We start from the raw sequence: 27,285 nt of genomic DNA, 5'->3' as shown, positions 1-27,285 counted from the left end.
CGGGCCGTGATCGCTGTGTCATGCTTGACTTTCAGGCAGGAAGCGCCCCTCTCACTGGGAGCGGAGCTTTAACTCTTAACCCGCCGGGTCTGGGTTTCCAGTTAGAGGCCAGCACGTGTTTTTCATGTTCAGACTGATTCAAGAAATGTTTCAAACATTGCGCTCGAATGTCTGTCCTCCACGTGCCTAACATTTCAACATATCCCGTGTACTTAAAGGCAGCGTTTTCGTGAACATTATTCATAAGCACATACCTCTCAGTCACTGCCGCATAAGTAAAGTGCTGCCAGGTTGGTGTAATGATAAACATTTAAACAGCTGGGCTGCTCAGCAGCTGTGTCCGTGCAATTTTGGAAGTGCAGCAGCTGAGCATGCTGCTAAATGCTTGCACCACGTTGCGACGGCATAACAGATACACTGGGCGACCTACAAGCACCCTCTGAGGTCACCTGACGCCGGGCGCTGGTGGCGGATGATTCATTCGCCGTTGTGAGCCTGCTGCTCACCTGTGATAAAACTGTGATGCTGAGTAAGTACAATTATTACATTTTTTAGATAACTAAATTAATGTAGGAGCTGAAACTGAGTGTTTAAACAATTGAAATATACACGGCGAGGCCAGAGTTAGTTTTACAGATCAGCTGTTCCCCGCCCGGCCTATCTCCGTCAGAGTCTACTCTGGGCATGGGTCCATCGGGCGACGCCTTTCCTGCAATTTTCCTGCGACGTGTGATGTTGCTTTGATGGCCAGCAACGTCACGCACTTCGCAGCTTGCCCCAGATACACAGAATGGCAGGCGGCAGCTTTGTTTATCTTTGCAGCGCTCGCCATCAGCAGACGTGGTGGTTAATGTGCTGTCCAAGCCCTTACATTAGTGTGGGGACGGTCATGGTGCAGGGTGTTGGTTTGCATCCTGCTGGGCCAATGCCCTCCTAAGCCTCCACACCATGCTGGCCAAAGATTGTCAAAAACGTCACCTTTGCAGTGACTGCCCCCAATTACCGTGGGTTTGGGAACGAGGGCACAGTGTTTGTCCATTGTTATGATCCCGGCCCTTTTTCGGTCGGCAGACCACTCAAGTCATTGCGGCCAGACACCAGCAACACTTTGGTAGGGAGTGGTGATAAATGTAAACGGCAATGGCTGGTGACAGCTAAGTAAGTACTTCAGAGATTACGGAAAAGTGTAGTGATTAATTTGGGTAATTCGTATCAATTGCAACACTAAAATAACAAACTAGTGTAACATTTCTTCACAACAAAATTAATTTCTAACGTGCGAATCAAAGGGTATATGCAGGCCGACACTGAGATAAAACAGCTGTAATTTGTTATAGATTACCAGCTGCATTTTTTTAATACTACAAAAAAATATTACAGGAAGGTATAGTACGGTAGGAAAGGGCACAGGCCAACTTCAAAAATCAATAGTACCACCTGGTCAGGTGTGAGTTATGTATTTAATCCAGGTACTGCACTGCATTTACTAAAATTAGATTTTTGTTTTGTACCATACATTTTCTTAATACACTGCTCCTTATCAAGTGCCCCTGAAGCTGTCACTAATGAGATGTGAATATTACTCGTATGTGACTTGAAAACCTAGAAATGTTACTCGTGCATACTGAAAACTTGGCAGCTATGTTTGAGCCGCGCCGGTGAAGGTCGGGTGACTCTGGTCAGGGGTGACGGAGATAGTGTCCCTCATAGTCGTTGAAATGTCACTCATAATTACACCGAAATTATGAACACGTCACACATAACAATCTGAAACCTTGGCAGCTATGTACAAGTACTTTCGAAATGCTGCCCTCTCGCGCCGGCCGCCCCGCCCTATTAAATTGAGGCTCACAATAGCAGGGACTGACAGTGACTCTTCTCCTGACGTCATGCCTCGCGATACCACAGGACTGAGCAGACGCACCAGCCCCCAAACCTGCCAGAGAAGCGCACATCGTGCTACCACTGCAGATTTCGGTATTGGTGGATTATAAGTGCTCCGGATTCACAGCTGAGAGGCGCCATAATGCATGACAATGCATTTCAGTGTGGTGATGCGGACCACCACACTGAAATGCGTTAGCGTCACGTCTGAAGCGTGATACTTGGCAGGGCTGCAACTATGGTTTCATTTTACCAAGACCTGTCCAATGCGTTTGGGTAGGGCGGGCCCCTACTATTATATGGCAATGAACGGGAAAGTTATGCAGCCAGATCATGTGGCGTACATATATTATGCAATGATATTTATTTTTTTTTTTTTCTATTTTATTTATAAAGTTTTATATAGTGCGTATAAGATCCCGAAGGATATCAGAGGTAGGGGTGGCAGAGGATACTTACAGGGTCTTGGGCAGCTCGTCGTCCATCATGGCGGGGTGGCTGAGGGGAACTGCCCGGGCGTGAGGTGAGGAGTCGTTAACCTGTACCTGAAACTCCCACAGGCCTTGAGTTTGGCCACAGCGGCATTGAGGTGAAGCTGCGGAGGCGGCACATTCTGTAGGCCGCAGCGCGTCTACAAGACAATGAGCGGCGCTCGCGCTCCCCTCACACACACACAGGTGAGACACAGAGAGAAGGGGGGTGGGGGGCGGCCGGCACAAGATGGCGGGCAGGGGAGGAAGGAGACCATGCATGTTTTTCGCCCTGGGTCGGAAACAGGCATCCATGAGCGTCACGTCATGGGATGCGCAGAACACCTTATAATTGCGTCTCTGCTAGCGCCATCATGGAGTTCGGCAAAACGTAATATCTTAATGTAGATGGTTCGTCCACTCTGCGAAGGTGACAAAATAAGAATCCCTTCGCATGTGACACGTTCGATGTTGCAGCTATACTTTAGCAACTCTTCTATCCACCGTAATTGTGGCTACTAGAAAGTCGTCGTAGCCGCAGTTGGCAGCCCAGGCCTGCGTTGGGGCGGACTGTGGAGAAAGTTTCGGCTCTGCCTGCGCCGTCCCTGCCCTTCTACTGGCTGAGCCCGGCACGGGGAGGGGGCAGGGGACGCTCCCTCTTATCCCTGTTGTGGCTTTTGCATCTTCAAGGACCCCCTCACCCTCACACAACCCCAACCCTCACACCCCCACTCACCCTCACACCCCCGTATCCTCATACCACCTCACACCCTCACCCTCACACACCCTCACCCACTCACCCTCACACACCATCACCCCTCCCCATACACCCTCACCCTTACACCCCCTCACACACTCACACCCCCTCACCCACCCTCACCCTCACTCTCACAAACCCTCACACCCCCTCACAAAGCCTCACCCTCACAAAGCCTCACCCTCACACACCCACACTCACCCTAAATCACCCTCACACCCTCACTCTCACACCCGGTGCTGTGTGTGTGTGGCGTTGTTTGTGTGTGTGGCTCTGTGTGTGGCTCTGTGTGTGTGTTTGTGGCTCTGTGTGTGGCTCTGTGTGTGTGTGTGTGGCTCTGTGTGTGGCTCTGTGTGTGTGTGGCTCTGTGTGTGTGTGGCTCTGTGTGTGTGTGTGGCTGTGTGTGTGTGGCTCGGTGTGGGGGTGCAAATGCAATAGGTCTCACATTTGCGAAAGATTAAGCTATTGGCATTGTAAATGACAATGCCATTTATTTATCTGTTTTCAAAACCAACGCATAAATAACAATTTTGTCATTTACAATGCCAATAGCTCTAACTTTTGCAAAGGCGAGACCGTTGCATTGTAAATGCTTGTTACCAGTGTGCGCCAAAGTATTGTACTTGCTATATTTTTCTCTCTATTTTGCCATGTCTGTAGATCCTATTATCCTTTGCTCATCTGACTCAGACTCAGTGTTAATGCTATTTCACCATTTATTATGTATTCGTGTGATATTGCTTTTGCTTTTATATTTATTTTGTTTTAGGCCTTTGCTGCTTTCCATGTCGTGGTCTGTTCTTACATGCAGTTGGGCTTGTTTTGCGCCATACTGAATGTTTAAGTGTGCATTTGAGATTGTATTTTTTTTTCATTGTCTCTTGTGTGCATCAGTCTATTTTATATTTGCATTTGGGGTTGTCTCCTACCAGCAATGGTTATTTCTGAGGTTCCTCTGTTACGGATTATAGTGGAGCAGCATAATTGTAGGCTCTGGCTCATATACAACATTTATATGTGACCCCTATATGTAATGTGTTTAACTTAATTAACCTGTATGTTCTATTATAATGATATAGTGGCCTATAGTCATACAACTTGTATGGTATATTATTTGACAATAAGACTTAAAGATTGAGCTGTAGATATCCTCGCTCCATCATTGGCTGATTAAGTCAATTAATTCTTTTAAACTTTTTAAATCTTCTACGTTTCAGATCCTTCCCCAAATTAGCCCAAAGTATAGTGGTACTCATGTGTTCTATGTTTCTGGAGTGGTGAAAAACTGATTTTCATTCAACTATAAAATCTTTCTCTTGTGCTTTGGGGTGTTTCCAAGATGCCTAGCTTAGCTAAATTGTGATTATTACCACTGTCTGATTCACTCAAAAATATATGGGTTGGTACGCAATTAATTTATTAATAAACTTTTTTTTAAATTTGGAGAAAAAACGGAAATAAGGTAAAAATGTCAAATAAGAAAGCAACAGAAAAACAAAACCAAGCTAATAAAACGAAACGTAAAGGAGACTCTAAAACAAAATGGAAACTAGTGCAGGAAATTGTACAAAAAACAAGAATCAAATCAAAGATAAAAAATTACAGAAAGCAGGAGAAAGAAAGATGTAAATAAGGTATAAAATCCAATACAAATGATGTGATTAAAAAAAGACATATGGCAAACTAAAAAAGAAAGATTATATTGGAACACAATAGTAAGAAAAATATGATACTACTTCTACCCGTTGAGTAGTAAGTTCCCAAGGATTAATGGTCTCTCACCTTTACACATTTCTAAATAGCTAGGCCAAAACCAGACGGTACAAGGGTTGCAAAAGCCACGCTGTTAGTATCTAATTAGAAGATGTTGAGCTATCAAAATTGGCTCACCCAAAGGGCAAAAAGCACAAAAATGTGATAAAATAAATGTAATGGCTGTCCATTACATTTATATATGGCACTCTGTAAAAGAAGATAATCATACCTGTTTAATATGCTCTTCACATCCTGGAGAGAGAAACACAAACATATTAATATGGATCAATTGTGTTTACATTGGCAGTAAAAATATTTTAAAAATGGTAATCAGTATTTACAAATAACTATATACAAATGAATATATTATTAATGAATACGCACATTTTATCACTGACCTCTGCAGATGAAGGCTCAAGCACAGATTTACTTTATTAGCCTATAAATGCATTCAATCTCATGGGACTCAAAACCATACTAAAGAGGAGCAGCACAGAATGAACAAATGTGTTAATGAGCTTGACCTTTCCTTTCGTAAAGTTTTGGTAAAATTCTTAAAAGGCAATGCAAATTTTGGTTAAGGACTTTTATGCATTGGGTGGCACCGCTCTGTCTTGGATTAGCTCCTTTCTCAAAGGACGAACGCAGAGGGTTCTTCTTAAACCCCTTCTTTGTGGCGTGCCTCAGGGCTCTGCGTTGAGCCCCCTGTTTTTTAACGTGTATCTTGCCCCATTGGCTAAGGTGGTGAAGTCCTGGGGGGTCAGAGTGATCTCTTATGCTGATGATACTCAGCTTGTGTTTTCTTTTAGAGATCACTCTGACTCCAGCTTCGCCAGTTTTTGACATTGTCTTGGCAACATATTTATTTATTTATTTATTTTAAGGTTTTATAGAGCGCGTAGTAACCCTAAAGCATCCCAGCGCTAGACCTGAATTTCGAGGGGGGGTTAAGCCATGAAGGGAATTATGGGTGAGGAAAGAGGAGGGTCTTTAGTGATTTCCTGAACTGGAGGAGATTAGGTTCTGTTCTCAGTCTCCGGGGGAGGTTGTTCCAGTGTTTAGCCGTGTGGACCGAGAAACGGCGGCCGCCGGCCCTGGCTTTTTTAACTCTGGGGACTGTGATAAGGTTTTCCCCGCTGGACCGGAGGGCCCTTTCCGCTTTGTAGGGGATGATGAATTCCTTGAGGAGGGGAGGGCCGTTGTTGTTGAGGGTTTTGTGGGCCAGACAGAGAGCCTTAAAGGCGACCCTTTCTCTGACAGGTAGCCAGTGGAGGGACTTGAGAGCTGGCTTTGCCGAGGAACATATGTTCCTGGATGACCTCTAATCATCTCAGGCTCAACACTGATGAGACGGAGGTCTTATTTTTTAATCAGAAAACTACCATACCTGCTATCTTATGGTGGCCGACCGTGCTCAATCCTCCGCCCAATCCTGTCCAAACAGCTCGTAATCTGGGCTTTCAATTCGATAACTTTCTTTCTTGTAAAGCCCAAATTAATAAGGTTACGGCAGCCTGTTTCGGGAAACTGCGTATGATTAGAAAGATCTTTCCATATCTTCCTCTGGATGCCCGTAGAACTGTCATTCACGCCCTGATCACGTCACATTTGGATTATGCCAACAGTCTCTATGCCGGTGTCCCTTTGTACCAAATTGAACGTCTACAGATCGTTCAAAATGCGGCGGCGAGACTGATAGGCAATATCCCCTACCGTCAGTCGGCTGCATCTTACCGTAAGATGTTACACTGGCTTCCCATCTCCCGTCGCATCCAGTTTAAGATGCTGACTCTTGCTTTTCGGGCCCTTAATGGGTCGGGCCCGGGATACTTGAGAAAGAGACTTGTACTCTCCCAATCGGTCAGATCCTTGCGGTCCAACAACCTACGTCTCCTTACAGTTCCTCGCTTCCGCCGCTCCAGAAGGGGCGGTAGGGCATTCACTGTAATGACTGCTAAACTCTGGAACAGCCTTCCACTAGATCTTAGGTTTATTCCCTCTGAACCCCTCTTTCGTAGTAGATTGAAAACCTGGTTGTTCTTCATCTCTTAAATTGCCTTCCTCTCCTAGTCTGCAGTCTATAGCGCCGGGACACCCCCTTTGGGGGTAGCCGTGCGCTTTACAAGCTTCAAAAATAAATAAATAAATAAATGCATACTTGTACCCAAGTTAATTGGATGAAGTGCCGCAGGAGGGTTTTGAGTATTATAATGTACCTGCTGCTTCCTTTCCTGAGAGTGCAATTAAGAACTAGGTAAGGGTGTTACATCATTGGTTGGTAAATAATAGGCTTCTATGTCTGAATGGTTGTTTTGAGAAGGATAACCCGGCAGCCCAAACTTTCCACCTTGGCTTCCATGGTTGCACTGCTGACTATATGTTTGTTCCTGCCTGGCAGTTTGGATTCAATGTGGAGTTTAAAGTAATGGACTTTCACAGAGAGAACCATTGAGCAATCTCTGCCATGTTATGTGTAAGCTTACCACGGAGACTAACAACACGTTGAGATCCACAATTCTTAGAGCTTTGGCAACGTACCAAGTTTCAGACTGCATCGATGTAATAGCTGGGAGAATTAAACACATAATTGTCTGGTAGAATATGGTTTTAGAAAATGTGCTGTATACGTGTGAATCGTAATAATCATGTGGTGTAGGAGAAAGGCCAAGATAGAGTTGAAGGGTGGTTCAACGCCACTTGTCAGACCATGGAATCCCATCTGAGGGAGGTAAGTAGATAGCATAGGCTAGGGTCTAATAAAACTTCCACTAAAGATCTGAAGCGTTTATATAGTCAAGTACTCAGAAAGAATAAATTGACTTTTTTCATGAGCACTGGAGTGAAATGTTAGAGCCGGTGTCTCCAACGAGTTGATTGTGAGCCACCAGTAGCTCACAGACACCTTTAGAGCAGCTAACAGCCTAGTTCATTTTTAATTTAGCACAGGGTCACATTTTCCTTTTAAAGTTTAGGGAAGACTGTGTTTATTTTACATTATTATCTTCAGGCTGCAGATAGAAGAGGAGAAGTGTGGCTCACTGGTTAGAAGCGGCAGACTCTGAAGCAGAGATCAGGCCCGGGACCAGGGTTCGATTCCCGACGTGGCAGGGTCTTGGGCTCAAGGTCCGCGGACTCGATAATTCTCGCCTCAGCGCCTACTCTAATCATGGGTCCCAAGCTGCAACTATGGGCAATAGCTTGCTTAATCTCCACAACGGCCCCAACAACACTGGGATGCCTGGCTACACCTTGGGGGTGCCCAGGACGGGCATCTCACAGGGAGAGCCAGGAAGGGTTCCACAGCGTTATACAGCGCAGGGACGCCCCGTTGCTTGGGCAGCTGTGCGCTTTACAAGTGTACTACATTTACATATAACAGGGCCTGACAATGAGCAGTACAGGAGTCCGATTTATAGCTCAGGGCACAGAAGTGAAGAAGTGAAGCATTAAGGTATTTGAATCTTAAATAAAAGTCCTTGGCAGCTCTGTATTGGAGCATGAGAATAAGATGATGTTTTTGAATGCTTTTAAATGTGAGAAAATTAAAATGAAAAGTTAACTTAATGGTTAAGTGAACTCTTCATTTTAGGGGGGGCGCTAGAGGGCGCACAGCAAGATGGCCGCACTGCTGTGAGGTTCTGCTTGACAGAGTAATTATCCGTCCATAATCTGCTGCATCATCTTTCATCAACGCTGCCAAAAGTACTGTGGGGATCTAACATATGCTGCTGCAACTATTGGTGTGCCTCGCGACTTTTGAATCCCTACCTGTGCTTGCGAAATCGACATTTGTTCCACGCCAGGCTGTCCAGACTGAAGATGGCGGCTGCTGGGTAATGTTAGGCAGCTGGACGGAGGTGCGGTCTAGGCCTTGGCCTAAGGAGTGTCGAGGCGGTAGCTGGCCCAGGAGCGGTGACATCGGTGCCCGTCTGACTTGCGGAGCAATACCCTGGTGCAGTGGTGGGACTCACGGGCGGCCTTGCGGCGGGATCGGGGACCGTGGCTGAAGATTTGCGGCAGCTGGGCCTCGAGACTCTCGAGTGGGCCCTCCCCGGTCTGTGGCAGTGGCAGCTGCGGTGAGTGCCCTTCGGAGACGGCTGGCGTAGGAGTGGTGCGATTGGAGCCTGTCTGTCGCAACAAACGGCCCCCGGTGTGGTGGCGTGTTGTGTGAGCGGTACTGCCGGCGAGGACTGCGACTGAGGCTCCGGACCTGCGGTGGAGAGGTGTGGGCCCCTTGGCTCTGGTGGCGGTGGCCGTCGGCACTGGGTGCGGTGAGTGGGCCAGCTCTGCTCGAGGCTCGGAATGCGGAGGTGGGATTGGGCCTGGGGCTGCGCCCGGCTCGCTATTTCTGGTGCGGGGCCTGGCGCTGGGGCAAGGGAGCAGCCGGCTGCCTGTGACATTTTCGACCTGGTGTAAGCCTCAGTGCACGCAGACTTTGTAGCGACGGATGCAACAATTGTACAGAATATAGGCCTGCAGGGACGGTCGATCATTGTTGGGCCCCACTGCCTCCGGGGATCCTGGGCCTGGTTGCGAGAGGGATGTAGCGCTGCACTGCGGTGCATGCAGTGGTGAACCTTGTTCATTCAGAGCTGCTGGAAGCTGGGACTGAGGATCCCTTTATTACTCTGCAGTGAGCTGCCTGGTGGGGCCCGATAGGATATTGGTTCGCTGTAACTGGGAGCTGCTGCTGTTTCTGCCACCCTTCATATATCGTGTTTGCCTGTAACCTAGGCAGTTGTGGTTTTCCATCATCTTTATTCCAATTCACGTTTGTGGTGCCTGGTTGTATCGTTGGTGGGCTCACTGGGGGGACATTTGGCTGGTGGGCTACTCTAACTGCATGTGGGGGGTAAGCAGGAGTACTGCATGACATTCGCTGAACTACGCGTGGGGGCTCTTTCCATCTCCTGCTTAAGCGCTGCTTGTCTGTCATACGACAATGGGGAGAACAGACAAACATCAGACTAAGCTTGCCTTTGAGGCCCGGAGGGCGCCTAAGACCCCTCAGAAGGCTGCCTCGGGTTCGGAGGCGGACACTGCATTGGAGGGGCCCACCACATAAGAGACTACTTTGATGGCCATGCAACAAACCCTACAGTCCATTGAAGGGTCGATGCCTGCTGTCAATAATAGGTTGGATCATATGTCCTCACAACTTGAAAAACAGAGCACACGCAAGGGAGAGGTGGAGCAGAGGGTCTCGGCCGCGGAGGATGGCCTGACCGCAGTTACGGATAAGACATTGAACATGGAAGAGGTTCTATCCCTCATCCAGGCAAAGAATGAGGATTTGGAGGCGCGGTCCCGGCGCAACAACATCCACGTCATGGGGCTGCCGGAATCCACAAATGTGGGTAGAATGGAGTCTTAAATGGAGCGCCTCATAATTGATATATTTGGCAGGGAGCACCTGTCTAATATGTTTATTGTGGAACGTGCCCATCGCTCTCTGGCTGCACCGCCTGTCCCTGGAGCTCCACCCCGCCCAATAATAGCTAGGGTTCTGAACTACAGGGACCGAGATACGATCCTACGCTTGGCAAGGGAGAAGGGTACCATCGAGCATCAGGGAAATACGCTAGCGTTTTTCCCTGACTTCACAGTGGCTGTTCAGGCGGCACGGAGGGAGTTCGGCATATAGTGAAGCAGTTTCTGGGGAATGAGGGGGTTCCATACGCCATGGTATACCGGCGCGACTTCGAATAGGTACTGCGACCGATAATACGATCTTCTCTACCCCGAAGGCTGCTATGGACTACGCCAAAAAGTTAAAACGCAGGAAGCGGGACTCCGCTGTAGCGCCTGATGAGGAGGGGCTGGGTGACACTGAATGCTGACGGACCTGTGACGGGATAACGTGAGGTCCCTCCTGTCCATGAGACTCCTGGTATACTCTAGACTATGTCTGTGTCAGGACTGGCGTTTTCATTCTGCCTTTTCGGGGGTCTGGGATGCCTGTTCTCTGTGTGGGGATCCGTTCCCTCAGCTCAGCTTATACCATCTACTTTGATGTGTCTGGGGCATCTGGGCTCCCTTATGCTCTTGTTCTGGTTGGTGATTTATTTGCAATGGTATTTGGCGCCTTTTGTCAGTGCAAAATGTTTGGTTGGATATGATGGTGTTGGGGTGGAAGTCTTGGGATTGCTAGCTATGGGAAGTATGATGCATTATACCTTTATACGTGCTCGGTCGGCTCCTGCTCTGTGGGAGTGTTCTGTCTCTGCGCCCCCGCATATGGGTGTACCCAGACTTTGGTTTGATGGGCAGGGTGGGAGGGTGGGGTGTGCTGGGGAGTTGGGGGGAGCTTTGGCACGTTGGCGGAGCTGAAGTGGGAGGGGGGTTTGGGATGATTGGGTGGGTGAGGGGGGATTGGCTGTCTGGAGGGAGGGGGTGATGGAGTGGTTGAGTTTTTTGTTTGAAGCGATACTATATTTGGGGGATTGAGTTGGCTTGGTTTGATGCGGTTTTGTACGTGCAGTTGTGTGAGGTGCGCTGATGATATTTCATCTTATATATCTGTTGGTGGGATCATTGATCTGTTATATTACCAGTTGCTTCCCTTTGATTAATAATGGATAAGGCAGGTAAAATTACTTGCATCACATGGAACGTCCGAGGGCTGAACAATCCAAAAAAGACGAGACAGGTGCTGGCCTATCTAGACCGTAATAATGTCAAGATAGCTTTACTGCAGGAAACACATCTAACTGACTGCACTGCGGAGTGTGTGGCCAAAAAATGGTCTGGGGTACGGATTGCATCTTCCTATTCCTCGTATGCACGGGGGGTCATGGTGCTGATTAAGAAAGATGTCCCGTTTATGAATACTCGTGAGGAGTTTGATAAAGACGGCAGGTATGTTATCGTACAGGGGAGACTATGTGGTTCACTGATTACCATGGTTAATGTATAAAGCCCCAATGTAGACGATCCAGAATTTTACAAAATGCTATGGAACAGAGTATATAATCTGCCGGTCTCTGCAATTTTCTGTGGGGGGGATTTTAATGTTGTGTTGGAACAAGCTCTGGATAGACAATCGCAAGCTAGTGCTCATGTCAAAAAAGCTGCACAGGCTGTGCGTGATGGTATGTGTGACTTGGGTCTTGTTGATGTGTGGCGGCTGAAACACCCTGGGGTAAGAGAGGGAACATTTGGTCTCATTTGGATTATTGGTTGGCGACTTGTGATGTCGCTGCATGGGTATCGGGAGTCTCGCATTTGCCCCGCACCCTATCGGGCCATGCTCCAGCCCTGCTTGACATGCTCCTCCCTACCTATGCTCTGGCTCCATTCAGATGGAGGCTACAACTCTCGGCATTGTTGGACCCGGTATTTAAGGAAGGTGTAAGGGAGGCTATAGAACATTATTTTGATGAAAATGCAGGGTCTGTGCAGAGTGTAGGTGTCGTCTGGGAGGCGTTTATGGTGACCATTAGGGGCACTTTCATAGGCCTACAGGCAGGGGTACTTCAGTCGTTGCCGGATTCTTTGGTACGGCTGGAGCGTGAATTGGCGTGACTACAGCGACCGTATGAGGAAGCCCCTGCTGCAGCGACCTTGGCTGCAATGCGCTCGCAAATGACCGAGTATAATGATTTGGCTCAGCAGGAAGTGCGCCACTTATCGCGTTGATGCAAAGCTAGGTACTACGGAGAAGGTGGTAGACCTGGGTGCGCGTTAACTAAGAGAATTATAGAACCTTGGGCTAGATATTGCGGGGTACAGGCTCTTACGGACGGTGACGGGTCCATAACAGATACCGCTGATATCCTAGAGCGCTTTGTTCAATATTATAAGGCAATGTATGGGAGCAAGAAAACAGCTAATGAAGAGGAAATCGCGCAATACCTGGATGACGTCGCCCTAGTGTGGTTGTCTAAAGGACAACAAGATTTTTTGATACACCACATAACAGCTGCAGAGATTAAGGATGTAATCGCAGCGTTGCCAAATGGAAAAGCGGCAGGCACAGATGGCCTACCATCTGAGTTCTATAAAGAATACGCTGATTTGTTACTGCCTCATCTAGCGACCATGTACACAGAGGCGTTTGAACAGCAACGGTTGCCTGATACGCTCAGAGAGCCGTTGCTTGTTGCCTTACTGAAACCGGGCAAGTCACCTGACAAATGAGTCGTATAGGCCACTATCGCTAATGAATACTGATGTAAAAATACTCGCTAAGGTCCTTGCAACGCGACTGCACCTTTTACTTAATGTTATGGTACTCCTGGATCAGTCGGGATTTATTCCCACAAGATCTACGGCACATAATTTGAGGGCGCTGTTTGCGGTATTGCATCTTCTGAAGCCGGAACTGCCAGCGGTGGCAGTCTTGCTAGACGCCGCAAAGGCATTTGATTCGATTGCATGGCCTTATATGTTTGCTGTAATGCACCGTATGGGAGTACCTTATTTTTTTACCAGCTTGATAAGGTTGCTCTATACAGCTCCGGTGGCTCGAGTGCTGGGAAATGGCTATGTTTCGGAGGGGTTTCCAATTCAATGGGGCACTCGACAGGTGTGTCCGCTTTCACTCTTGATATTCGCGCTCGTACTATAGCCTCTTGCATGTGTGTTAACACAGAGGCATGCTGGATCAGCATTGCGATTCTATCAGAGGCCGGTGGCAGTTTCCTTGTATGTGGACAGCATGGTCCTATATATTAGAGAACCGGCGCAGTATCTTGAACAAGTCATCCGGGAATACATTTGTTTCGAATGCTTTTCGGGCTTGGCCATCAATTGGGGTAAATCTATAATCCTACCTCTCACCCGATGTACAGTGCCATTCACGTTGAATTATCCCCTAGGATGGGCCTCTGACCCTGGGCGGTACCTCGGTATCTGGGTACATCAGGACCCGCAAGAAGTTATTAGGGCCAACTATGGTGTAGCGGTGTCTCAGCTCGAGGACAAAGTGGCTCGGTGGGTGCGGCTGCCACTGACGTTTGCAGACAGGGTTGCCTTAATTAAAATGGTGGTGTTGCCCAAATTTTTATATTTATTTGTTAATGTTCCTATTTTTTTGACGCAGCACTTTTTTGCGACACTGCGCTCAATTCTGATTACCCTCGCTTGGGGGGGGGGGCAAGAAATCTCACGTTGGGTGGGAAGCATTGACAAAACCCTATGCGCTGGGTGGTTTTTCGGTGCCAGATATGCATTTAAATTATCTATGTGTGCAGGCACAATTTGCATATTACTGGCAGAACGCACCGCCATTTACGTCACATGTAGCTGTTGAAGCGGGCGCGGTGCACCCCATCCCCTTGAAGGCAACGATAGTAAATCCACATACGGTGTACGAGCGGGGCGAGATTGACACAGTGCAATGTATGGCCAAGGCTTGGGTTGAACTTGGGAGGCGAGCGCAATACTCTCTTATATGCTCATGCGATGCACTTATATGCTCCTGCGATGCCCTTGTTGCACCACGCAGACCTTTCAGTGATGGGTGAAGCTGGGGCACTTAAGGTCATGCACGCCACAGGGGTGCATGTTATGGTGGACGTGTTTGCAGGGGGGTCGTTCCTCTCGTTGCCCACCTTTCTACAAGCTGGAGTAAATGAGGCTTTGCCCACGTTTATATATGCTAGGCTTCAGGCAGCATTGCGCAGTTTGTATCCAAGCTTTCCGGAAGAACCGGCTACGTTGGGAGCGCTGCAATTATTATACACAGCAACCACTAAAACAAAACAGGTCTCACGTCTTTACTATGCCTCGCAAATAGATGAGGGTGCTGCACAGTATAACTCCAGGGCCAAATGGGTTGAGTGCCTACCGCAGCCACTGACGGATGAGGAATGGGAGGAAAGCTGCCGAATGACTGGGAGCTTTGCAGTTAATGGCAACTTTAAACGTATTCATTATAAGTTCCTGCACCAAATGTACTATACCCCTGTCCAGCTGTAAGTATGGCTTAAGAGACTCTCACTGTTGCAAGCATTGTGGTACAGATGAAGCTGATTTTAAACACCTGCCATGGGACTGCCCAAGAATCTTCAAAGGTTTTGTAAATGACAATTTTTAAATGTATTAATTCTTATATTTATTTTTGATACGGATTTACTACATTTTTAAAACTATTTATTTTTAGATATTTTTTTTTAAATTACACTATAATTACATTATACATTACATTACAAAATATACTTTCTCAGAATGAATTACTTCAGTTTAAATACTTTGCAAATAGGCAATAGAGTTTTAAGTACAGTAGTTACAGTTGTTGCAATGGGCAAAACAATTTCAAACTCAATGCAACATTGAGCTGAATGGGAATTTCTAGTTAAATGCAATTAGTTACTTTATGGATTACTTTTCTAACCACAGGACTGGATCCTAGATTCAGTCCTGGGACATCTCCTGTAAACAGTTGAGTAAAAGTGTTTTGGTTACAGTAGTGATTTTTAAGGAATATTATTGAATTTTAAAAGTTGACACTTAAAAACATTTTCACATAGAATCACCAATGTTATCCTATGGGAGGAAATTCACTTAGCAAGTAAGTAGTGTTATCGTTACTTTTTCTTACTCAGTGGTGAATGCTGGATCCAGCACTGGTGCATCTCCTATAAACTGTTGAAAGAATGCGTTTAAGTCATACAGGCGATTTTTAAGGAATATTTGTTGTTTGTGAAAATAGACTCTTAGAAACTTTTCTGATGAAAACCAGACAAAGGATTCCTATGGAAGGAAATACAAGTTACTTGTAAGTATGGTTATAATTACTTTTCAGGATCAGTACTGGGCTCAAAGATGCAGCACTGAGGTCTCTCCTGATAACAGGTGAGTAAATCGGAATTCGTTGTTCGGCTGATTTTAGGTGAATATTTTAAAGTTCCAAAACTCCACACTTAGAAGAATTGCCAAGTGAAACCAGTCAATGTTACCCTATAGAAGGAAATTCACTTAGCAGGTAAGTAGTGTTATCGTTACTTTTTCTTACTCAGTGGTGGATCCTGGATCCAGCACTGGTGCATCTCCTGTAAACAGTTGAAAGAATGCGTTAAAGTCATACAGTCAATTTTTGAGGAATATTTGTAGTTTGTGAAAATAGACGCTTAGAAACTTTTCTGGTGAAAACCAGACAATGGATTCCTATGGAAGGAAATACAAGTTACTGGTAAGTATGGTTAGAATTACTTTTCAGGGTCAGTTCTAGACTAAAAGATGCAGCACTGGGCTCTCTCCGGATAACAGGTGAGTAAATCGGAATTCGTAGTACATCCAGTAAGCGCCACAGAGCTGCGTAGCAGAAGGATGTAAAAAGGGGCACGGCCTGCACCACCTCTCTGAAACGCAGCGCAGTGGCGCTTCCTGGAAGCTCCTGGTGGGCTACTTGGCACCCAAGGTCCCTCAGGTTTGAAGTGGAACTTTTCCCCCCAAATTGCACACATCACGTCAGGCCTCTCCCCTCCCTTCACCACTGTGTAAATGCGCCCTGTCACCGTTCTTTTTTTATTTTTTTTATTTATTTCTTTCTTTTTTTATTCGACAGTTTACAAGGTCAAAATGTATTACTTCCTGGCCAGACCCTCCCTCCCCACCCCCTGGGTCCGTGATTACAAGAACAAAGAAAAAAACTAATATTTATATGTGGTTACAGGCTGTACACCAATTATTTTTTCAAGATACATATTCAGATATCGTATACTAGCTCGTCAACTAATATTAAATCAGAAGAAAGGAAGCCTAAGAGCGAGTCATATCTAATAAATTAAAAGCGGTGCTAAACAGCAGAAATGCAGAATAGTTCACTGGGGAAAGAAAAAGAGGAAAGAAGAAAAAGTGAGAGAAAGGGAGCCGGGGGCTTAGATGTTCATAGCCTCAAGCCAATTAGCCATAGGGCCCCAGACTACCAAGCCCCTTTGCTTTACCCTCGGCCTTTGGCGTAGATAGCCCATTCCAACCTGAATGTAGCGAGTAGCCTCGCTTGCCATTGACCAAAAGATGGGGGATTCGAATCTTTCCAATAAGAAGCTATGCATGATGCAAACCAACGGTCTTGTAAATTACAACAAGCGAGGGAAGGGCCCCACAACAACTCAGGTAGTTGAAATTCCCCATCAGACTCCTCTTGTATCAGGTTGTACCATAACGATATCTCCTTTTTGCCAGGTGGTTTATCCAAAAGGAGAGTCTCAAGCTGATTACCACCCCTGAGTGGAGCTGAGTGTCGAGATGGAGCTTGTGAGGTAAAGGAGTGTGCCCAGCTAGCAATCTGAATATACTTAAATTTGGAAAGGTTTGATCCTATCTTCCCTTTTAAGGTTTCCCATGGCATCAGACATCCTTCCACAAATATATCACCCCATATTTCCAGCCCTGCTTCCCTCAAACAGGAGGCTAGACTATCTTCCAGCCACTCCGGATTCCCAGGTGATCCCCACAGTGGGGCCCTATTAGAAAAGTAACCAAGCTTTATTGAGGTCCTCACCTTAGCCCACACTCTTGCCATCCCCTGTAATACCTTTAGTTTAATTTTTTTTAAAGAACTTCAGATCTCCGAATTTAAACAAAAAACCCGACTGAGCTAATCCCTCACCTTTGAGCAAGGCTGAGAACATACTTCCAACCCCATAATCTGTGGGCATTTTTAACAACATTCGAGCAGGAGATAATTGGAACGCCCACCCATAGATTTGAAAATCAGGAGCTGCTAGGCCTCCCTTCTCCCTGCGACGTCTGAGCTTCTTCCATGCAATCCTTGGGACATGTTTATCCCAAATAAAAGACGTTATATCTCCTTGTAACTTAGATATTAATAGCGGATCAAAAAAGAGAGGGATAGTACTGAATAAAAAAAGAAACTTTAGGTAAGATTGTCATCTTAACTAAATTAATTCGCCCTACCAAAGACAAAGGAAGATGTGACCAAGATTGCATTAGTTTCCACCTTCTGGGAGGCGATGAAACCGGTCTTACGGGATAGAGTACAGAGTAGGTTGGGGGAGGATCGACGAACAAGACAAGCCGAGGTTGCGGGCCTGGAAACAACAATCTTGACAATAGAGAAGGAGTATCAAACACGAAAAGACTCAGGGACTCTCCGACAACTGCTAGATACCCAGAGGAGGTACAGGGAGGTGGTTTCAAACGAGGCACGGACCCAATCCCTGGCAACCCTTCACCGTCTATATGACGTTGGGGATAAGTCCGGCAAGCTCCTGGCTTGGCTTAGCAGAACGGAACAGGCGGCAAGGTGGGTAGAACAGCTCAAGTCGGTGGATGGAAGTCAGGTCCGCACTGATGAGGCGATAGCAGACGTGTTTGCGTCGCACTATGAGCACTTCTATGCGGCTAAAGACCTGGGGACTAGTGAGGAGGCGCTGCAATGCATAGGACACACGGAAGTACCCACACTGTCCTCCGAAGCGTGCACAGCACTGGAAGCGGATGTAACGCTAGATGATATAACTGAAGCCATAGCCAAACTGAAACCGGGTAAGACACCGGGGCCGAATGGATTTCCGGCGGAGTTCTTTAAGCGAACGACTGATCTCTTGACACGACACCTTAAGGCCCTCTTCACGGAAACATATCAGGTGGGGAGCTTACCACCAGACCTCGCCCTGGCTACCATCGTTCCGATCTATAAGGAGGGCAAGCCGAAAGACAAATGTGCCTCCTACCGTCCCATCTCCCTCCTTAATATGGAGGTGAAGATTATAGCGACTATTCTAGCAAACCGCTTGAGATCGGTTATTCCAGACCTCATACACATGGACCAGTCGGGGTTTCTGCCAGATAGGGCAACCAAGTTAAACCTCCGACGCACGCACAATTGGTTGCAAGAAGTCAAGGGAAGGAGGGAGCCTCACTGGTTTCTTTCCCTCGACGCGGAGAAGGCATTCGACGCGGTACATTGGCCATTTCTGATGGCGGCGATGCGGAGGTTTGGCCTCGGCCCGAAATTCCAGTGGTGGGTCCAGCTTCTTTACACGGCACCGAGAGCGCGGGTTCGGGTGAATGGGAGGTTATCCCGCGAATTCCGTATCGAAAGGGGTACGCGCCAGGGCTGCCCTTTGTCCCCCTTCTATTCACACTGACCATCGAAATCCTGGCAGCGAAGATACAACAGAATCCAGAGATTTGTGGCTTCTCACAGGAAATCTCAGCTACCGCGCAAGAAAAAATATCACTCTATGCTGACGATGTGTTACTGTTCATTACTAAACCTGAAACTACGGTCCCGGAACTGTTTAGGGAGTTAGAGGGTTATGGCGCAAGGGCAGGTCATACCATAAACTGGCACAAGTCGGTCCTCTATGATCCACAGGGAATGGAACGAGGGGGGAACTTACCGGAACAACTGGTCAACACCTCAGAGAGATTTCGATACCTGGGTATTTACATTACCCTAGATGGGAAACTTTCATTCAGTAAGAATATAGAACGGATAATGGGTAACGCGGTGGCAGACATGACCAGGTGGAGGCAATTGCCGCTCACCCTATTGGGGCGGGCTGCAATGTACAAAATGATTGTCCTCCCCACGCTCCAAAACGAATATTACCCGCTCCCGGCTACGACACTACCCAAAATTCACGCGGACCTTCGTACTTTTCTATGGCTGGGGAAGCAACCGCGGGTAGCCCTGTCGACGCTCCAATGCCACCAATATAGTGGGGGGATTTCGCTCCCCAATCTAGAGACCTACTACTGGGCAGAACACTTAACACCGATAAATGATTGGATGCACGCCCCATGCGTTGGAAAGGTTCAAAATGTCCACCAAAAATCTATTGTACTATCTCTACGGAGGTGTGGTGAGGGTACCACTTCTACCGGCAACGGTAATCACACTGAACGCCTGGACCAAGGCCACAAGGCGAATGGGTTGGGAAAAGAGACCTACCCGGCAGACGCCGTTATGGCACTGTCAATGGTTAAAAGAACTCAGTAAGCTGCGCGGCTTTCGAAGGTGGGATGACATAGGCATATCGAATATCGGGGATGTGTTTGCTAAGGGGGAACTGAAGTCCTTCCAGACACTTAAGACTGAATTTGGGTTGCACCACACACAACTCTTCAAATACACGCAGTTGAGACATGCTTGGAGGGCCCAAAATATCACGCTCACGGAGATACCGGAATATGCTCCATTGGAGGGTAGGCTTCTTCAGGAACAGATCATGGGTCAGGCGGTATCCCTCACATATAAAACTTTGACCAATAACATGCTAGGGGACTTGGCACGGCTGAGGAGCGAGTGGGAAGCGGAAGTGGGAGGTATGGAAGATCTGGATTGGGAGATAGTCCTAATGCACCCCCGGGAGGTGGCGATCAAATCGAGACTACGCCTCATCCAGCTGAATGTGCTCCACAGAACCTATTTTGATAGGGTACGGCTCCTTAAAATGGGGAAAATAGATGATCCGACCTGCCTTAGATGCGGTCAACAGCAAGGGGACTTCTTTCACACTATCTGGGCATGCGACAGAATACAAACATATTGGACGCACATATTCACGGAGCTAGGGGAGGTCCTAGGGATGGCTTTGTAGCAAGAACCAAAATTGGCACTATTAGGCATGACAAACGAGGTGGACCTGCCACGTCCACTGCTTATCTTCCTGGTGCTCGCATTGGTGGTAGCAAAAAGGGACATTGCAAAGTACTGGGGGGCAACGGAAACACCTGACATAGAGGAGTGGAGGAGGGGCTTGGACTTATATATGGCGGCAGAAAGAGTGACTTATAACGCAAGAGGCTATCCCAAAAAGTTCTGAAGAGTGTGGGCAAAATGGAGGCAATACCATGGATTGGAGGGTGGGCAGTAAGGAGGGGGAGTCCGGGGAGGGGGGCTGAGACCATTACGGAAATACCACATGTAATATTGCCGACTGTGAGAGCTTCGAATAGGCACACTACAGGGAAAAGGCGGGGTAAACGAGACCAAGAATAGGGGGATGTAATGTTTGTGCTTTGTGGTGGGAGGGGGGGTGTAGAGGGGGGTATGCTGCATTTTACCATGCCTGTATTGTTAAAGTTATGAACACAAAATGCAAAAATTAGAGTTTTAGAAACAAAAGTTGCGCAAACGGCTGACAGTGGCTGAATGTTGACGCTACGCCAGCAGATGTTTCACTCTTTACATATGCTTATTGATGCAACAATAAAAACAAGTTTAAAAAAAAAAAGATTGCATTAGTTTCCGGCATTCCTTCGCGACAGCAGCGAAATTAGTTGTGGCGATTTTGTTGCTGTCATTAACAATATTCAATCCCAGGTAGCGCAAATTTGAAGAAAACTGAAACTCAGTGCCACAATCTGTGTCATTCCGATCCATTACCTCGGTTTTTGAGGCATTGACCTCATATCCAGATACTTTCCCGAACTCTAAAGCCAACTTAATAGCTGCTGGAAAGACAGTACGTATTTCTGAGGAAAGTATCAAAATATCGTCGGCGTACAGCGCCACTTTTCTCTCCCAACCTTTATATACAAAAGACTTAATAGATTCCTCTTCCCTCAAAATTTGGGCAAAGGGTTCTATGTAAAGATCGAATAATAGAGGGGAAAGGGGGCAACCCTGACGCGTTCCCCTTGTAATGGAAAAGGGGTCAGATAGCTCACCATTCACTAATACCCTAGCTGATGGATTCGAATATAAAAGTCTGACTGCTCGACGAAAGCTGTCCCCAATAATAAACTTAATCAAGACCCCCGACAGGTATGCCCAATTCACCCTGTCGAAGGCCTTGGTTGCGTTGAGCAGCAAGACTGCCAAAGGGAGGGAATCAGTTGTTGCCATATCAATGGCCCCTAACAAGTCATAGGTCAATTCATATAGTTGACGGCCTTTCACAAATACCTTCTGGTCGCGATGTAAAATGTCAGGTGCTACTATGCTCAACCTCTTTGCCAGAACCGTGGCAAAGATCTTATAATCCACGTTCAAGATGGAAATAGGTCTGTATGACCCACAGGACACAGCGGACTTCCCTGGTTTTAAAATGAAAGTAATCGAAGCACTATCCCAGGAAACCGGCGGAGATATCCCATCCTGCAAGATTTGGTTAAATAGCAAAGTTAGAAAAGGTACAATTGCTTGTTCCAGGGCCCTATAAATCTCGGCTGGGAGGCCGTCTGGACCAGCTGCCTTCCCTTGTTTACTGTTAAGGATAGCGGCCCTAACTTCCTCTTCTGTAATGATGCTGTCTAGCGTGGCCCGTTGCCCCGAGGATAAGGAAGGGAGAGACACTGCTGTCAACTAGCTGTCAATATGTGCCTGGTCCAAAATGTTATCTTCTTAATAGATGGATTGAAAGAATTCTTTAAAAACGTTTCTAATGTCGCCATCTAATGAATAGGATACATTGTTATACGATATAGACTCGATGTTATTACGGACCTGGTCGGTTTTAACTTTCCAGGCCAAGAGTTTCCCTGCTCCTTCACCAAATTGGAAATGGGCTATTTTACTAGCCTCCCATTTCTCAAGCAGTCGTTGATTTAAAACCGACCCCAGCTGACCTTTTAAAGATAATAACTTATTACAGAGAGCTTGTGTAGAAATCCCGTGTGAGGCTCGGTCAATCTCATCCTGGGTCTCCAACATCTCAGCCTCTATAGAAGCTACCTCTTTCCTATATGGTTTCCTCTGGTATGACATCTTGTTAGTAATGAGGCCTCATAGAAAGGCTTTAAAGCCATCCCAGATAATCCCGGGAGCGGCCGAGCCCTGATTGGTCTGCATCATTCAAGGTCTTGTGGGATATTGTAAAGCCTGCATGGTTGCGCAAGAACCACCTCTACACACTTCATAGTGCATACTATTCACCACAGAGATTAGCAAAATTTGTTCAGGGATCCACGGTGGCGTGCACCAGATGTGGCTTGATAGCGGCCTCTGATGCCCACAAGTTTTTGAATGCCCTGGTATATCAGCCTTCTGGTACTCTAACATCTAACATCATCTTTGGGTCTTCAAATTTTGATTGATCTCCCCCTTGCAATTTTTGGGGTAACTGATGGAGCTCGGAGCCCGGCAAAGAACCTTCTTTTTTACTCCATCTTATTGGCTAGAAGGGAGATCTGTAAAAAGTGGAAGGACCACCATCCACCTACACTCTTGGACTGGCGAGCTTCGGTCCTACAAGTATCAAAGCTTGACCTGGCGAGGGGACTAGGAACAAAAATAAGAGAGCTTTTTGGCATTTGCTTAATTGGAATTAACTGACCTCCCCCCCCCCCCCCTGGTCCAATGATTAAGCTGCTGTGGTCAATTGCCCCTGTTTTTGTCCATACTAGGGTTGACATCCCAAGTATGATGGCAGCACTGTCCATATTTTTTTGGTTTCGCTATGCAGGTCTTGAAATATGCCTTTTTTTATTGCTGAAGGGTGACGGAGTGGGAACATAGTATATCCCTTGCCCGTTAAATACTGAGACAGCGAGAAGGCCTTTAGACCTTTGCATATGGAACCATGGTGGAAAATGAGGACCAAAAAAAAAAAAAAAAAAAGAAGCTATGCATATCCGGAAAATAGCCATTGCTACGAAAATTAATGCACCTCCAGCCTTTGGGTCCATACGATCATATAGCCCTTACAAGATAGTACAAGGTGTAAGTTGAATATTTGAAGATAAAATCTTACCAAGGAATTTTTTAACCTCTTGTAATAGTGGTTGAAGATTGGGGCAGGTGGCAAACATGTGTACTGCATCCGCGTTGTATGCTGTACAGCGCAGGCAGTTTGCCCCAGGACCAGACGTCCATTTAGCAGCTCTGCAGGGTGGTATATACAGAAAAAAAGCGATCTTATAAAATTGTGCTTGCAATTTGGAGGATAAGAGATTTATTTGTGCTTGACCTAAGGCAGAGCAGAAAGCATTTGGTGGAACATTCAGCTTAAGCTGCCATTTAGCGTCACTTTTATTCAGATCGTCTGGCCGCTGTTAATTCAAGATGGAGTAAATACTTCCTATCCTTGGCAAGTTAGGGTTTATTAATTTATTAATTAATCCAACTGCTGTAAAACCATCAGACTCCCCAGTTTTATGCATTAAATAACTCGCAATGGCCTGATATTGAAAAATCTGATTACCTCATTTACAGCAGGTTTGTAACTCTTGAAATGAATGAATATACAAGAGAACTATTCAAATTCAAAAATACTTTATTCGGTTTTCATAGTGTAGAAGAACCATAAAAGTACATATAAAATAGAACAATTAATTATACAATAAAAGAGTTAGTTTAAAAAAGGAAGAGCAGATTCAGTATACATAAAAATGCATTACATTTAGATAAGTATCCATCTCTTCGCAATTAAAAAATTAATTATCAGATTTAAGAAAATACAAATACAGAATCCATTTAACACTTTCTAATTCATGTCGAAATCATGCTGGTCACTAGGCTGGTCCTACATCTCAATATTGATTTCAGAAATCTAACTATCTGGTTCGATGTAACCTCTTCCTCTAAAAATTGCAATCGGAGAAATTCTGGTCGGCATCTACGTAGGTTCATTAGCTTTAATATAGGAATTAACCATCGTTTCCTTTGGGCCATATAAAATGTACAAAACAACATGTATAGTTGTTTGGATAGATGATTCATCGCAAGGGCATGGGGGTAAAGTTCTAGACCAGTCATTTATTCGGGGAAGGGTGACAAGATGGTGAGAAATATTCAACCTAAACCTAATTAAAAGTAAACTTTCGTAAGGAGTAAAATAAAAAGTCAAGTAAAGCTGGATGATTAATGTTGTTTGGACCATTATCGAGTGTTGTGCACTCTTTTTTGTCACCTCATTACTTAAACGCAGCTGTTCTAGGTGAGTCAGGCAGGTTTGTTTAAAAGATTTCCTAGACACTCCTGCAATCTCTAAGGGCTTATACAAATTGTCTGCCAATCCTATATCATACAGAAAGTTTCTCACGTAAGCAATCCATCCTATCCTGTGGGCTTTTTCAAGCGAGAGGCAGTCCAAAATAAGATTTTGAGTAAAATATGTTTTTGTGGATGTCCATATGCGGTGCCACAACAAGAGGGGCTGGATTGCTATCAAATCTGTCAAAAATGGGAGCCCTAACTCCATGTGGGAAGAATAGGTTGCAGAGCCCTGAGGTAGAGCAAGGAGATATCTAAGAAAGGAATTTTCCACTTTTTGTATTGGGTACACCTTCACGTAGCCCCATATCCCGGCCCCATGCATTGCAGTAGCAATACATTTTGTCCTGTAGATGTATATTAGCTCAGTAGGGGGCCGCTTTCCAAGTCTACGTGAAAAGCTAGTTAGGTACGCTGTTGTCCTAGTAAACAGCAGCTTCCTTGTTTCAATAGCCTGTTTCCACGACTGCATGTTATCAATAACAATACCCAAATATGGATAAGTATTTGCGGATTCGAGCTTGATACTGTCTAGAAATATATCTTTAGACCTCTGTGGGGTACTGCCTAGAGTCATAACAAACGTTTGGTTTATATTAATTGTTAGACCCAAGTTAGCCATGAAAGTGTGGTATCTAACTAGGGCGCACTGGAGTTCCAAGGGGTACAAGCTAAAATGACCGCGTCGTCCGCGTAAAGCAGAGAAGGACTAGGGCGTTTCTTTTTGTGGTAGGTCCTGGCACCCTTTCACCATGGCTTGCTCAAGGCCATTGGTATAGAGGGTAAAAAGAAAGGGCGCCAGGACACATGCCTGCCGTACTCCTCGCCGCACTTCGAACAACGCAGTCAGTTGCCCACCCATACCATACCTAACTCGGGCAGTTGCCCCAGAGTAGAGTTCACGTATGGAATTCACTATGGCTGGTTCTATCCCCATTGTCTGCATAACCACCCAGAGCTTACTATGGCTAACGCTGCTGATAAGTCAACGTATGCTAGATACAGGGACCCTACCCTTTGCAGATACGTACTTCCCCGTTAAAAGTGTTAGGTTTAAAACTTGTTCGGTGGTTCCTAAGCCCTCGTTGAAACCAAATTGAAGGTCTGATAGGACCGAATTCTTTCTGCCCATAATTAGAGTCGGTTTAAGATAATACGGCCCACCACCTTGCCTAGCGAATCCAACAATGATATTGGGCGGTAACATTTGGGGGATTGCCGGTCGCCCTTTTTAAAGATTGGAACTAAAATACTAGCGGACCAGGTGTTTAGCAAACCGACCATACAGGAAGCTTCCAGTACACGGGTGAAAATAGGGGCCCAGAGTTCCAGATTGTATTTGTATAAGTCTACGGGGACTCCGTCTGGCCCTGGTGCCTTGCTGCCCTTGCTTGCTAATAGCACTGACTCCACTTCCTCTAGGGTGATATCAAGCTGTATTGGGAAAGGGGTGGAATTAACACTAATGACACTACCTCCCTTCTCAGCTATTAGAGAGATCTCTTCATTCTGATGTAGATCAAAGATCGGAGCAAAATGATTTATCCATGATTTTTCATCAATAGCTACATCCACTTTGGGGTTGCTATTATTGTCCGCTAAAAAGGGTGACCTAACTATAGCCCAAAAGGTAACATTATCCTTTGTGGCACAACTTTTACGGAGCTCTTCCCACAGCTCTTCTTTAAGTTCCTTTTTCCTTTGTTTAAGTACACTATTATATTCTCTTCTGAGGTTTGAAATCTCATTCTTAACTCTTCCCGGCCATTGGAGAGCCAGTTTTAATTTAGAATGGGCTTTTGTGCACCGTGTATTAAACCACCCGTTCGTTTTTTCGGTCTTCGATCTTATGTTGGCCGTAAGGGCTTCTTTTGCCGATTGGGTAATTAGTTGGAAATTTTCCAGGACCACCTGGTGGTCACTGGTGGCATCTAGGCATTTTTCTATGGCTCCAAGAGAATTCAACACTATCTTAGTTTTAATTTGTAGCGGATCTATTTTTCCCTATTTAAGTGTGTAGCCATTTAGTCTGCCTAAAGACAAATTTACCTGGGCCAGGAAATCCAATGAATTCCAGGGCTCGACAAATCCACTCGCCCGCTCGCATTTGCGAGGGAGAATGGATCAGGACGAGCTATTTTTAGGTCCTACTCGCCCTTTCTGGCGAGTAGGAAGTCAAACTAACTTTTGTCCTCTGTCTTTGAAAACAGAGCAAAAGTGACAAGATAACATGATTTAAAGGCACTTTTATTGCTCCTAAAGGGAATGAGCAATAAAGATGCCTTTAAATCTTGTTATCTTGTCACTTTTGCTCCGTTTTCAGAGACGGAGGTCAAGTGGGTTGCAGTCAGGTCGAGGGGATTTTCCATGGTACTAGACCTGCAGGACTAGTACCATTTTTCGGATTTGTCGAGCCCTGAATTCCCTGTATCTACGATTGATGGAAGAGATAGAATAACGCTATTAGGATAGTGATCGCTTAATGCGAAATCGTGCGTTAAAAATTCAGATAATCGGGACGAGGAAGCCGTAGTTACTAATATATAATCAATAATACTAAAGGA

General features: G+C 46.1%; 1 protein-coding gene across 1 annotated transcript in view; it reads right to left on the bottom strand.

Annotated features, from left to right (window-relative positions):
• The window catches only part of LOC147717653 (E3 ubiquitin-protein ligase TRIM39-like), a 235,451-nt gene that overhangs the window by 144,854 nt on the left and 63,312 nt on the right, over window positions 1–27,285 (bottom strand). Inside the window, exon 4 of the mRNA XM_086924439.1 lies at window positions 5,096–5,118. Coding sequence (XP_086780565.1) covers window positions 5,096–5,118 — 23 coding nt within the window. The remainder of the gene's footprint in view (window positions 1–5,095; window positions 5,119–27,285) is intronic.

The sequence above is a fragment of the Lissotriton vulgaris genome, chromosome 5 (assembly GCF_964263255.1).
Source record: "Lissotriton vulgaris chromosome 5, aLisVul1.2, whole genome shotgun sequence".
NCBI classification, from domain to species: Eukaryota; Metazoa; Chordata; class Amphibia; order Caudata; family Salamandridae; genus Lissotriton; species Lissotriton vulgaris.
This window is presented reverse-complemented; position numbering and strand designations above follow the sequence as displayed.